Consider the following 14,219-nt stretch of genomic DNA (forward strand, 5'->3'; position numbering starts at 1 on the left):
TAACCCCTGTGCCTAGAAAGCACACCTGAATCTTAATGCCACAGACCCAATGGACATAACATTCCATCTGAGCTGCTTTGTCAAAGAAGGGAAGGCAGGTGGTGAGTCCTAGACCAGTGCTTCTCAAAACTTAAAGTTCAGGTGAGCCCCCTGAGGGGCTCGTTCAGATGCAGGCTCTACTCAAGATCTGGGGTTGGGCTTGAGATTCAGCATTTCTAACAAGCTCTTAAGAGATGCCAGTTCTGCCAGTTGAGAACCACCCTTTGAGTAAAACTATTGGGCAACACTCTCCTGCCTATTTTTCTTTAATCGTCATCTCTCTCTCTCTTTTTTTCCTCATTAACCTCATTGAACTTGACCCTTTTCTGGAGATGGATCTTAAAATGCCCATAAGAAATCCAGTGTGTGCTCAGAAGAGTAACCTTTGAATTTGAACTTGCCACTGAACCTCCAAAGCTCTGCCCTTGGTGCCTGGGGAGGCAGCCTTGCATCCTGGGGCTATGCAGTGGTGTGGACACTGGCTCAGGATTTTTGCAATAAAGGAAGGGCTGACAGTAGGAAACTTTTCCCGCTCATGATTGATGGATTGCTCTGGGTCCTCAGTCTACTTCAGCTGCCTGAGAGTAGGGGATGTTCTCTTTTATTCCTGGAGAACAGAAAAGCTCCAGGGGGCTTTCTGGATCCAGGAGACAGAAGGCTTCTGCTCCAGGAGCACCAGCAGGGAGATATTGCTTTGGTGATTTTTGCCAACAGCAGTTATCTTTGCTTTGTTCCCTAGTAATAGTAATAATAACAAGCACAACAATATTAATGGCCACTAGCATTTTATATGTTACTGTTACTATGTTCTAATGTTAAGCTCAAGTTCATGTGCCCCATGCACAGTGCAGGGCTTCCCCGGTGGCTCAGCGGCAAAGAATCCGCCTGTAATACAGGAGCCACAGGAGATGCAGATTCGATCCCTGGGTCGGGAGGGTCTCCTGGAGGAGAAATGGCAACCCACTCAGTATTCTTGCCTGGAAACTCCCATGGACATAGGAGCCTGGAGAACTACAGTCCATAGTGTCGCAAAGAGATGGGACTGAAGTGACTTAGCACGCACATGTGCACATGTGGGTTGGAGGTGTCTGGCAACGGGCATGTGATTTTTAATGGTACCAGGGGACTAAGTGACTTTGGTGCCTGTACTTGGCAGATAGACGAGGGAAGGGAGATGGCAGTTCTCAATCATTTTAGAACAGAGCTTTCGAAACTTTTGTGTATATGGTAAGTCATGGATAAAAATATATCTATTCATTGTGTACGTATGTGTGCACACATACACACAGAGCCATAGCTATACAATACCTACCCTTTGTGGGCTAGCTGGTATAGTTTGAGGTTTTTCACTAATTGAAGTGTTTCTTGGTGTTCAGTTCAGTTCAGTTCTGTTGCTCACTCATTTCCGACTCTTTGCAACCCCATGAACCGCAGCACGCCAGGCTTCCCTGTCCATCACCAACTTCCGGAGTCCACGCAAAACCATGTCCATTGAGTCAGTGATGCCATCAACCATCTCATCCTCTGTCGTCCCCTTCACCTCCTGCCTTCAATCTTTCCCAGCATTGGTGTCTTTTCAGATGAGTTAGCTCTTCACATCAGGTGGCCAAAGTATTGGAGCTTCAGCTTCAACATCAGTCCTCCCAATGAACACCCAGGACTGATCTCCTTTAGGATGGACTGGTGGTGGATGATGGCAGAATGAACATTTGTGGGCCAGCCAGCACGTCATAGGAGGCTAATTTTGGCTAAAATGAAAATCATACCCTCACAAACATTTTATGTATGATATTTGAAAGACAAAGCTTGAGTGTTACTGGAAGAGACATCTTCAGAGCAGCTTTCTGAGATGTCCCAGGTGGTGAATGTATAAGAAAAATTGTACTGTGGAACTTCCCTGGTGGCACAGTGGATAAGAATCCGCCTGCCAGTGTAAGGGACACAGGTTCGATCCCTGGTCCGGGAAGTTTCCACATGCTATGGATCTAAGCCTACGAGCCACAACTGCTGGGCCCGTGTGCTGCAACTACTGAAGTCCACGTGCCTAGAGCCTGTGCTCCACAGCAAGAGAAGCCACCACAGTGAGAAGGCCACTCCCTACAATAGAGAGTAACCCCTGATCTCCACAACTAAAGAAAGCCAGTACAAAGCAACGAAGACCCACTGTAGCCAAAATAAATAAAATTTTAAAAAAAAAGAAAGAAAGAAAAATCATACTGTGTATTTCCAAATCCTAAGTAGCATCGTGATAGTAACTGTGTTTTATATAGTTACTAATATCTGTGCTCACGGTCACTAACATAAAATATACTTTTCCCTCCAAAGGTGGCACCTGTGTGGTCAACCCCACAGACTTGTTTTGCTCTGTCCCTGGTCGTCTGTCCCTTCTCAGTTCTACTTCCAAATATAAGGTGACCATTGCCGAGGTGAAGAGACGCCTCTCACCCCCTGAATGCCTCAATGCTTCACTCTTGGGAGGCATTTTGAGAAGGTAAGACAAAGAAGTTTTCTGGTACTGTAGTTTTCTGGGGGGTGTTTTATCCTTTGGCCGCACTGTGTGGCATATGAGATCTTAGTTCCCTGACCAGGGATTGAACCTGCACTCTCTGCATTGGCGGCTGGAAGTCTTAACCACTGGGCGACCAGGGAAGTCACTGGCATTGTGATCTTCCAACTGTACTGATACCACGCGCCTCAGCCCTCAGCCCTTACATCTTCTGTCCCATGTTGAACACCTCAGAGGGTCAAGTCTTACTGTTTTCCTCTAAATGACAACTTGCAAAACCTAGCTTTTGTTTGTTTTTGGACAGAGCAAAATCCAAGAATGGGGGTCGTTGCCTGAGGGAGAAGCTGGATAGGCTGGGTCTGAACTTGCCAGCAGGAAGACGGAAAGCAGCCAACGTGACCCTCCTCACTTCCTTAGTTGAAGGTAGGACTTTTCAGCGCAGCAAAGTAATGATGCAAGGTTAGCAGTTCTTTGAAGTTCAGGTTTGTTGATGATGCCATTTCATTTTTGTCTATATGTTAAAGACAGTTGATTTACAGGTGAATTTCCCAACTAATTGTGATAGTGATGATTCAGTTAGACTTAATAGAAGGTTTAGATGTAGATTCGTAAACTATCATTTGATTTACTAATCTTAGCAGTAATAGGAAAAACAATAGCAATGGAAGATTTTGATATTTAGACAAGTATTCCCTTAATAACAACAACAAAAAACTGAGCTACTTTTATTATTGTTTATTTTAAAGTTCAGATCAATCTGGCTTAACTAATTGTTATTCAGTGCAGCATGATCTATAGGATAACCAATAATCCTTTATAAGGCGTTCACAGGACTCAATGCATGGTCCTGAGTCTGAGAGCACGTTGTATTAATCCTGTAGACATCTCTTAAGGTACAGTGAAGTTCCATGGCTTTATGAGCAAGTGAGCTGACCCACAGAGGCTAACCAATGGGGTAGACACAGAGGTAGAAACATATTCCCAGAAGTTATTTTTTTCCACTTTATTTTTTCTTTTGTGTTTCTTCTGTAAGAACTAAACTTTACACATTCTCATTCAATCTTCTAAGAAAAGATATCACTGGACATCTTTTACACTTTGTAGAGGAGCCACTGAATGTCAGGGAGAGTTGTTGTATAACCTAGAATGCTATTGTTTTAAAAATGATTGAAGGAACCTTTTTGCCAAGACTCACCTGCACACACCTGTGACACTTTTCTTGCATTGATTTCTCACTTGTCTATAAGGCACTGTAGGTGGTGAAAAGTAAGTGAAACACAAAAGCAAACATCTTGTCCTTTTCCAGATTATCAACACACACTATTTATTGAACAGCTCTGTGAAGTAGTGTGTTCTTGACATTGGTCTTGACAAAATCACTTTGGTGATTTTGCTTTTAACAGGTATCTTTGCTTTACTTCCTAGTTGTAGTAATGGTAACAACCACAATATTATTATTGGCCGTGAACATTTAATGAACATCACCGACTCAATGGGCATGAGTTTGAACAAACTCCAGGAGACAGTGAAGGACAGGGAAGCCTGGCGTGTGCAGTCCATGGGGTCACAGAGGGTCAGATGTGACTTAACAACTGAATGAAAACAACTGTTATTATAGTGTATGTCTTGTACTATTTGCCTGTGTGTGCTGATACTGAGAGCTGGCATATGGTAACTGAAGTTGACTCATAATCCACCCATAGGATTTGGAGGTACTAAAGGAAGAACAAAGTAGAAAAAATGACTCATGGGTTGATTCAAAAGAGAAGCAGATTCCTGCTTAATTTAAGTAAAAACATCATTAAAATTATAGCTACCTAACAAAAGAACAAAAGTATGTTCAAAATATAATGGTGAATTCAAGAATCACATGAATAGAAGAACTTGATTGGTTCTCAAACCCAATTCCAACAGTAAAATCAGCTGAGATGTTTATTAAAAATCCCTGGACCCCATTCCCAAACCACTTGAAATGTAGTCTCTGGGGGTATGGTGCACATATCTTTATTTTTAAAAACACCCCCTGATATATAATGAGGTTTTAGGATCCTTGATTTAAATGTTCCTTGAGATACTTTTCATGTAGCTAGTATGAAAAGCAAAGACCTAAAAAAGACCTTTATCCACAGTGTCTGTGAATGTACTGCCCAGTAAAACCTAAAAAACCCTAAAAACACATATTCACATTTCTTCTTGTTGATTTTTATGGTATCCCGAAACACCGAGTACCCTGTGAGGGAATCCTTGAGCAATGCTACCTACCAGAAAGGATACAGGTTAAATGTGTGAAATCCTAGGACCATCTCATGGTTTTGGCATCTACTCTTCCAACAAACCTCTCATCACAAAAATGCCTAACTTGTGTTCTATTCATTTGACCTCTGTTCACAGAGGAGTTATGTCAGCCTTGGCTGATGAAACTTAAAATTTTATTCTTCCCAGATACATCTTTTACTTTATGTTTTTCTCTTTTAAACTTTTTTATTTTATATCGGGGTATAGTCGATTAACAATGTTGTGATAGTTTCAGGTGAACTGCGAAGGGACTCAGCCATCCGTACACATGCATCCATTCTTCCCCAAACTCCCCTCCCATCCACATAACATTGAGCAGGGTTCCACAGATATGTCCTATTTTTCACTGGATGCTCTTGAAATCTCCCAGATATTCACGATGTAGAGAAAGAAATATTTTATTGTTGAATTCCAGGCCAGGCATTTTGATGGAACTGAAAAAATGAGAGTTAAGGGCAAAGGACTGTTTGTATCTCTCAACTCCCCATATATTATGTTATGACCTTCAAATATGTGTTCTCTCTCTCTCTCACACATATGCACACACACACACACATCTTAAGTTTCATTTGTGTACTATATTATATACATTAATATGTACTATAGTATTTTTATTCTATTCCATATTTTTATATTATTTTAGAATGCTAATTGTAGATCCACTGCTTTTAAATGTTGAACATAAACCCACTAAATTTATTTCAAGACTCACTGTTGAGTCACGTGTCATGACTGACAGTTTTAAAAACTACAAGTTGTCTTAAAATAAGAGGAAAACCTAATATTTTGTGACCTTGGTCCTTTTGGTGCTAATGTGAATTTGATTTAGTTATTTCAAGCGTGTTTTGCTTGCATAATTTTAGCTAGTAAATATTAAAACGTTACCATATTTACTAGTTGGTATTCATGGACCTTGTTTTGACCATGTCTTTGGGTAATATTTTTGCCCCTCAAGCAGACGTTTTTAACAGGAGCCGGCAACATTTTAGATGCATTTCTCCAGAAACTGTAAAATGAGATTTCTAATTGTCAAAAATAGTTCATCAGCTTTCTTGTAAACCTCTGGTTTTGTAGGAAAGAATACTAGTTTTTTTCAATCATTTGGACTTTTTTTTAAACTTTCAATCAAGTTTATTTGCATTTTACAAATACACTGTGATTGTAAATGCTTTTTTTAAAATATAAATTTATTTATTTTAGTTGGAGGCTAATTACTTTACAATATTGTAGTGGTTTTGCCATACATTGACATGGATCTGTCATGGGTGTACATGTGTTCCCCATCCCGATCCTCCCTCCTATCTCCCTCCCCATCCCATCCCTCTGGGTCATCCCAGTCCACCAGCCCTGAGCACCCTGCCTCATGCATCCAACCTGGGCTGGCGCTACTAATAGTGCCAACCTAGCATCGTTGTCAAATCAACATATTAGAGTCATTATTTTAGGGACTGTTTTAAGAACATATGAGAGGGCTATTTCATGCAAATTTATATTTAAATTATTCACAATGTTTGTTACAAATATCACTGCACCTAGTAACCAATGGGATGAACTCAAAAGTGGCTGACTTTTTTCACCTTTTAAAGCTGTTTGAAAGGGGACATTTTAGTAAGGTACGTCTTTAGAATGGGGATTTATTTTTTGGTCCACATGTACAGATATATTTGATCTACAATAAAATATAAGTATTTGAATTCAGAATCCCCTGAATATAATACTAATCTCCTGAATGTAACTGTTTCCTTGTTACCCATATGCCTTCATTTAATGGAGTTTAAATGTATAACCAATGGTTGGTACAGCTTCTTTTATCCACTTTATTGAAAACCTGAAGTTCTTCTTATTTCCCCTTGTTAATCACATTGCTATGACTTCTCCTTGGTCCACTTTGGTATCTATAATACCAGAGAGTTTTCATTCTCTGGAAAATTCAGATTAGAATTGCTTAACACAATTTACTGATCTTCCTGAGATCTTGGGATAATCCCAGACTCTCTTAGAGTGGGAAAAATTCTATCTCTGGAAAGCATTCAAAGAATTTGGTCAATATTATTGTCCTAGTTCTAATATCCTTGCTATATATTTATTATTTATGAATCACCAATTAACTGCCTCCCCTACATTTTACTCCAGAACAATCTTTGCAGTGTTGGTGGTGTTAAAACAAATATAAGGAGTCAGTTATGTAGTCATTCTTGCCCAGAACTTACGAAAGCTCACGTAGCATCCTCAGGCAACACCAGGAGTTTGAAGCACAGTTTAAGTCCTTGAACATAAATGCCTGGGCTTTCGGGTTGTCATGTATGCATGCATGCTAAGTTGCTTCAGTCCAACTCTTTGCGACCCCATAAACTGTAGCCCACCAGGCTCCTCTGTCCAAGGGATTCCCCAGGCAAGAATACTGGAGTGGGTTGCTTTGCCCTCCTCTGGGGGTCTTCCTGACCCAGGGATCGAACCCTGTGTCTCTTGTATCTCCTGCATTGGCAGGCAGGTTCTTTACCACTCGCGCCACTTGGGAAGCCCTTTCCGGTTTGTCATGGCTAGAGGTCAAATTCTACTCATTAGAAAAGACCCTGATGCTGGGAAAGATTAAAGGCAGGAGGAGAGGGGGACAACTGAAGATGAGATGGTTGGATGGCGTCACCGGCTCAATGGACATGAGTTTGAGCAAGCTCCAGGAGATAGTGAAGGACAGGGAAGCCTGGCGTGCTGCAGTCCATGGGGTCACAAAGAATTGGACACAGCTAAGAGACTGAACAACAACATATATATTTAAAAAAACAATATGTGGGGGAGGGAAGGGTATAAATATCCATCAGCAAAAGAAAGGGGACCATTTGCAAATATATGTATGATTTCTATTCACCCTTTCAAATCTAAAACCTTTGCTGCTATTGCTTCCTTCTTTAGTTAAAAAGAAATCAGTAGGCTACCAGACCCTATCCTGTACACTCCCATCGTCACCCCCCGTAATATCACTTTTGACATTTTGTCTGACTTTGGGTCAGTTGCTTAACCTGACCAAGCTTCATTTTCCTAATATACAGATAAAGGTCATACTATCTGTAATGGTTAGGGTAATGCTATCTGTTATAATAGTTAATTTCCAAATTTTCAGGGGCTTAACACAAGAGAAGCTTATTTCTCACTCTTCACAGATGACATGAGTGTTCCTCCTCGGGACCCTTCCTTCCTCTCATGGTCTCATTCAGGGGCCAGAATCCTTCTGCCTCTAGCTATGCCCTCCTCTTGCTTCTCAGAGCCCTGTGCATTCAGCTCACAATAAAGAAAGATCGGATGGTAAAAGGACACAGCCTCCTACCCAGTTGGCCAGGAAGTAGCCTACATTGCTGCTATCTATGTTCCATGACAACTAGTCCCATGAGCACACCTAATTCCAGAGGTGGGTGTGAGATATGCTAGAAAATGTCATGTCCCGAACCTTCATAGCAGCAACTCTATAGTGTAAAAGAAAGGACAGACCTTGGACAGCCCAGCACCCCTTTCTTCCATAACATTGCCTTGTGTGTCTTTTGTAGCATTAAATCCATTTGCTAGATTAAACACCTGATGCCATGGGGCACAGAGGCAGTTGTTAAAAATAAGTACCTGTCCTCTGGTTTTCCTCTCCCTAAACAACAGTATTACTTCATAGCAGAATTTACTCAGAATCATAAAACTTTAGCCCTGGAGGGAAATGGAAAACTGAATAGTCCAAAGCACTAAGTCATAATATCACTGGTTACCAGTGTGCTTCTGGAGGCAAATCACCTTGTCTGAACCCACTTCTACCACTCACACTTGCTAGTCGTGTCCTATAAGCAAAGACACACAGCCTCTATGAGCATCAGTGTCAAGGAGTGTTCAGTTCAGTTCAGTCACTCAGTCGTGTCCAACTCTGCAGCCCCATGGACTGCAGCATGCCAGGCTTCCCTGTCCATCACCAAAAACAGTACCCCCGCATAAGATGGTCATGGGAGTGAAATCTGAATGTTTGTAGAGTGGTTCCCAGGGTTTCCAGCACAAAGTAAGTGTCAATTAAATTTAGTGATCATTATTCTCAAATGTACCTAAGGAAGGTACAGTGAGAGTCACCATTTTGCACAGGATCATGAGAACAGCGAGGAGGAGAATCCAGGTCTGGTTTGCAACATTACCGTGTGTTTTCCACTCAGATTTATGTTAGTGGTATAGATTGTGAACAGTTGCATTGCTGAACTACTTCTGAATTCAGCTATATATTTATAGTTATAACGGTGTAACAGTATAACCAAGGAATAGAGAGAAGTTGGCCTGTTTTTCACCACGGATTGGACATCCCATGCTGGTAGGAATCCTGAGCACGTTTGTTGAGCTTTCTTGTACAAGTTTTATTTATTTATTTTTTAACATTCTGATATACCATCTCCTGCCACTTAATCCCTCAAAGTTAGGATGACATTAAATCATGGTTCTTTTCCACTTTTCTGGAATAATTATCAAAAGTGCCTCTTGTGCTTTCAAGAGGATGCCAATCTCGTTAGACTATCTTACGAAATATTTTCTTTCCACTTCAGCCAAACCAACCAAAGATAAGAGAAAGGAGTGTTATCACTTGGTGCTGTGTCCCTTTTGTCTCTAATCCTGAGTCTGTACGATTGCATTTCCAAGAAAACGGGAAAGAACCATCAAGTTGACAATAAACTCTTTTCCTTTAAAAGAGATATTAGGGAGCAGAGGTTTTTTTTTTTTTTTTTGCTATAATTAGTCTATGGCTATTTAATTTAGGAAGAGGTATTGTTCACTACTTGAGGCTTCAAAACACCAAAATCCTTTAGTATCAGTAAAAATAAATGCACGGAGTATGTTCAGCATTGTTTGTTCTTCTCAGGGATTTTAGGACAAAGCTGATATTACCCTGATATTCACACAGGTACCACAGTGGATTTCTCTGGGCATGTGGAGCTTAAGGGTGACCTCCAGGGACTCCAGGGACCTCCACGGCATGTTTGTAGGTCTGGAAGGACCATCATTCTGATATAACGTCTCCACCGCCCACTCCAGACACATTTCCACTTTAGTCCCTCCTCTGGGATAACAAGGTCTAGCTTTCTTCTAAAGCTGTATATGATATTAAAGAAAGACCATAAATTGCCTCCTTGTTATATTGTAACTGTTCTCATTGGTGCTCATTTTGGTCGTATGATCAGCTAGAAAAGCCCAGTCACTAGGGGACCCTGCTCTCCCCTTTTGCATATACTCTGGCATTGACAGTGTCTTCTCGGGCATAGTTTTGCATTTCAGAGATGCCAGTGGAATTGGACTCAATAAGTAAATGCTAGTGCAGTCTATGTTAGTTATTTTAAGGTCTTTCTTGGAAAATAGCTCTTTTTCAGACTAATAGGTATTGTCTTATCTGTAAATTTCGTATTCTAAGTCATGGAATAGTTGCTATCTGAGAGACTCTGCTTTGACTATTGATACATAACAGTCTGATATCCTTGTCTAATAGTTGAGAACTAATATTTATCAGAATTGTCAATGATTGGCCTCAGCATCTTATAATATCATGCATAAATAGATGCAATCTCAGAGGAATCTTCTTAAATTGTTTGCTTACTTCCTAACAGTACTCCTCTGACCTGCATCTTATGTTTCTTTTATTTTCAGGGAGAAAGGTGTTTACATGTAGGGGTAGAGGAAATAGGCTATTATTACACGCATGCCTTTGTGTCTGACTGTGTGCTTGTGGGGTCCTTAGAGTCCTACTCCTATTCTGGCACAAAAAGTCAAGTTTATCTAAGCTTGTTTGGCTCAGTCCTGCCCTACCCCTTAGGTCCAACTTAGTACTGACTCTCATAAATCAGGATGCTCCCTTGAAAGTATGTCCCTGCATTACTTGCCTAAGTTGTTTTTTTTTTTTTTTTCTATTTTCTATTATCCTCTCTTTCAAAGTTTATGCCAACTAATGTGCTTTTCAAACACTCCTGTTTCTGCTTATTTCCATTGTTTACATTTATAAAAATTTGTAGGTATTCTAATAAAATTGCAAACTGTATAATTCCTAGTAATGTCTAATGCCCATTGAATAGTCATGGAAATTTTGAAATTGCTTAGGTTTTAGTTTACAACAAATATTTGAGTTTTGAATAAAAACTTTCTAAGATCTAGGTCAGAGAGTAGTTTTGTTTTTAATTAATATAATTTTAAATAGATAATTTATGTAGATGGTAAAAACCCAAAAGTTACAAAAGAGTGAAGTAGCTTCTTTTCACTTTATCCTTCATTCAGTTCCCCTCCTGGAAGAAAGAAATGGTATTGGTTTCTCTGTTTTCTTCCAAGAAGATATGTGTGTGTGTGTGTGTGTGTGTGTGTGTGTGTGTGTGTGTGCATAGTTTTGGTTTTCATTTTAAAAATTATAGCAATCTAAGCCAATGAGATTCTGCTGTATGTCTCAGGGAACTCAAACAGGGGCGCTGTATCAACCTAGAGCGGTGGGATGAGGAAGGAGATGGGAGGGAGGTTCAAGAGGGAGGGGACATATGTACACCTATGGCTGATTCATGTTGATATTTGACAGAAAACAACAAAATTCTGTACAGCAATTATCCTTCAATTAAAAATAAATTATTTTTTAATAAGTAAAAAAATTTATAGCAATCTGTGCATACTATCCTACACATTTTTTCACACCTTATCTTAGTGCTCTTTTTATTTCAGTTTTTGCAAGTTGTTCATTCTTTTAAACATTCACAGTATTCCATTGTTTAAATGCATCATTAAGTATTTAACCAGTACTCCACTAGATATCATATAGGAGTTTTTAATCTTCGGCTCTTACAAATAGTGCTACAGTGAGCAAGCTCACATTTATATAAATAATTCTACAGATATGCAAGTACACCTATTCAGTGAATTCCTAAGAATGAGTTACAAGATCAAAAGATATTTGCATTTGTAATTTTGGGAGATTATTGGAAGATTGTTCTTTACAGTTTTATCAGTGATGGAGGTAAGAAGTATCTATATGCTAGTACTTCCCTCCATACACTAGTCCATACCAGGTACTATCAAGTTTTTGATTTTTTGCTAATTTGATTGAAAAAAGATAAACTCCATCTTTTATGAAAGAGATTGAGTATATTCTTAGGAGAATTTTATGAGCTTTTTTTGTCTATTTACTTTGTACTGGTGGGGTATTTTTTGACATTTCTCTCATTCCTTTGTATGTGCTCATTATATATAAGGAAAACAGGTTGTATGTCTTTGATATGAGTTGCAAAGCCTCTCCACCCCATCTCTGGTTTGTCTGTTTGCTATTATGACTTTTTTTTTGCTTGCTTATTTGTTCAGGTCTATATCATGCAGAACTTTTTTATATTGATATAATCATATTTCTCATATATTTTATTCCATAGCTTTTAGTTTTTATTATAATACTTTGAAAGTCCTTTTTTTATTCCAAGATTATAAAATATTTCTCCTGCATTATCTTCTAATTACTTTGTGGATCTATACTTTAAATCTGTGATCCATCTGGATGTTTTTTGTTGTTGGATGTATGATATAGATATAATTTTATTTGCTTTTTTGGCCCAGATGGCCAGCCAGTTGTCCCAACACCTTTTATTGATAATTCATTTTCCCCTACTGTTATGATAAGCAAGTTTTGTCTTACATTAAATCTCCTTATACAAATGTACTTTTTAATAGACCGATGACTTTTTCCCCCAAGAATGCTATCTCTCCGTTACCACCACATAGCCATTTTTGTTTCTTGAGTGTGTACTGTGTTAGAGCCAATAAGGCAGAATGCAGAGAACCCAGACAGACAGAGGTCTTTACAGTTTAATATTAACTCTGTAGTGACTGCTTTCTTTTGCAGAATCCTGGTTTGGGGGGAGGTATAGAGTTCCTTCCCACATAACGCTTTCCTTTCATCTTAGGACAGTAGTTCTCAAACCTGGCTTGAGAGGAGGTCGGGAGCTTTCAAAAAAAGCAGATGCCCTGGCTCCAGAGATTAAATGATGTAGGATGAAACCCTGATGTGTGTATGTGTGAGTGTGTGTGTGTGTGCACTTGTATATACATGTATTAAACAGACTCCCTGGTTGTGGGAATAGCAAGGGTTGAAAAACACTATCTTTAAACTTACCTATTTTATTAAATGGCTTCACTGATACAATGATATACTCAAGTGTTTTTTTATTTCATTCTTTCTAGCAATTCTCTTTTGCTCTAGTTTTTCATTTATATATTTTGTAAGGGGTACCTCTCAAGACTGTTATTACAATTAGCCAATAAAATATTTGAAAGCTTTTCCATTTAATACATGTTTACTAAGTACCTTTCCATTTAATACATGTTTACTAAGTACCTATTATGAATCAGATACTGTACTAAGTACAGAGCATGGAATGGGGAATAAAACTATCACTTTAAAAACAAAGTATTGGTATTGAAACAAAGTCATCATTAAATAGAGAAACTACCACCTTATAAGACCCTTATCTATAACCCAGGTTGTATGATATATAGTGTTACAGAATGCACTCCTTTTAGAATCGTTCTGGATGCCTGTAACAGATACATTAAACCTGTCCTTCAGCTTTAGGATTTACTGCAGCTTGATGTTATAAGATAACTTACTTAATATAATATCTTACCCAGATTTGAAAATATTTTCAAATTTGCTTTTCAATAGGTACTTCTTGGAATAATCCCAGAGATAGATTTGAATGTATTATTTTCCATACATGTAGTTAAAATTGAAATCGAAGATATGTGACTAGAATTTAACACATATGAATTATTGCTTTCATTGAATACTACTGAGTATTACAGTAAGAAGTTAAACCTAAATAGTTTCTAAGGCAGTGCAGTTAATGACATTTGGTGAGAATTATCCAGTGAATAATAATATAGAAGTATCTTTAGTACAAACTAGTTTTAGATATTTATTGATAGTTGTCTAAAATATATTTACCTCTAAAATACAGTAATTTTAAAGGAAGAAAAAAATCCTTGATGACTGGATAAAAGGTTGAAATCAGGTGTGTTCATTTCTATTTTAAAACTACATTTAGATGCGAAGGAAAAGAATACATGTATACATATGGCTGATTTCATGTATGTTGTACGGGAGAAACTGACATGACACTGTAAAGGTATTATACTCCAATTTTTAAAAATTTTTGAAAAAGATTCATTTAGATCTACTTCAGGTAAAATAATGGGGAAACCCAGAATGTCAGGAAAATGAGCAATTCACTTTCTTCAGAAAACATTTTTCCATTAACTGTGCATTTCTGGGCTGCATCAATAATTGCCATTTACATTTTTCCTAATATTTACCCTTCAGTTTGTTTTTGGCTTTTTTTTTTTCCTTTTTGCTTTTCAT

The 14,219-nt window shown here is 38.6% G+C and overlaps 1 protein-coding gene across 1 annotated transcript in view; it reads left to right on the top strand.

The window, feature by feature from the left end:
* TFAP2D (transcription factor AP-2 delta) overlaps window positions 1-14,219 on the top strand; it is a 58,847-nt gene that overhangs the window by 13,705 nt on the left and 30,923 nt on the right. Inside the window, exons 4-5 of the mRNA XM_061146110.1 lie at window positions 2,365-2,530; window positions 2,850-2,968. Coding sequence (XP_061002093.1) covers window positions 2,365-2,530; window positions 2,850-2,968 — 285 coding nt within the window. The remainder of the gene's footprint in view (window positions 1-2,364; window positions 2,531-2,849; window positions 2,969-14,219) is intronic.

This window comes from Dama dama, chromosome 7, assembly GCF_033118175.1.
Source record: "Dama dama isolate Ldn47 chromosome 7, ASM3311817v1, whole genome shotgun sequence".
In the NCBI taxonomy this organism is placed as follows: domain Eukaryota; kingdom Metazoa; phylum Chordata; class Mammalia; order Artiodactyla; family Cervidae; genus Dama; species Dama dama.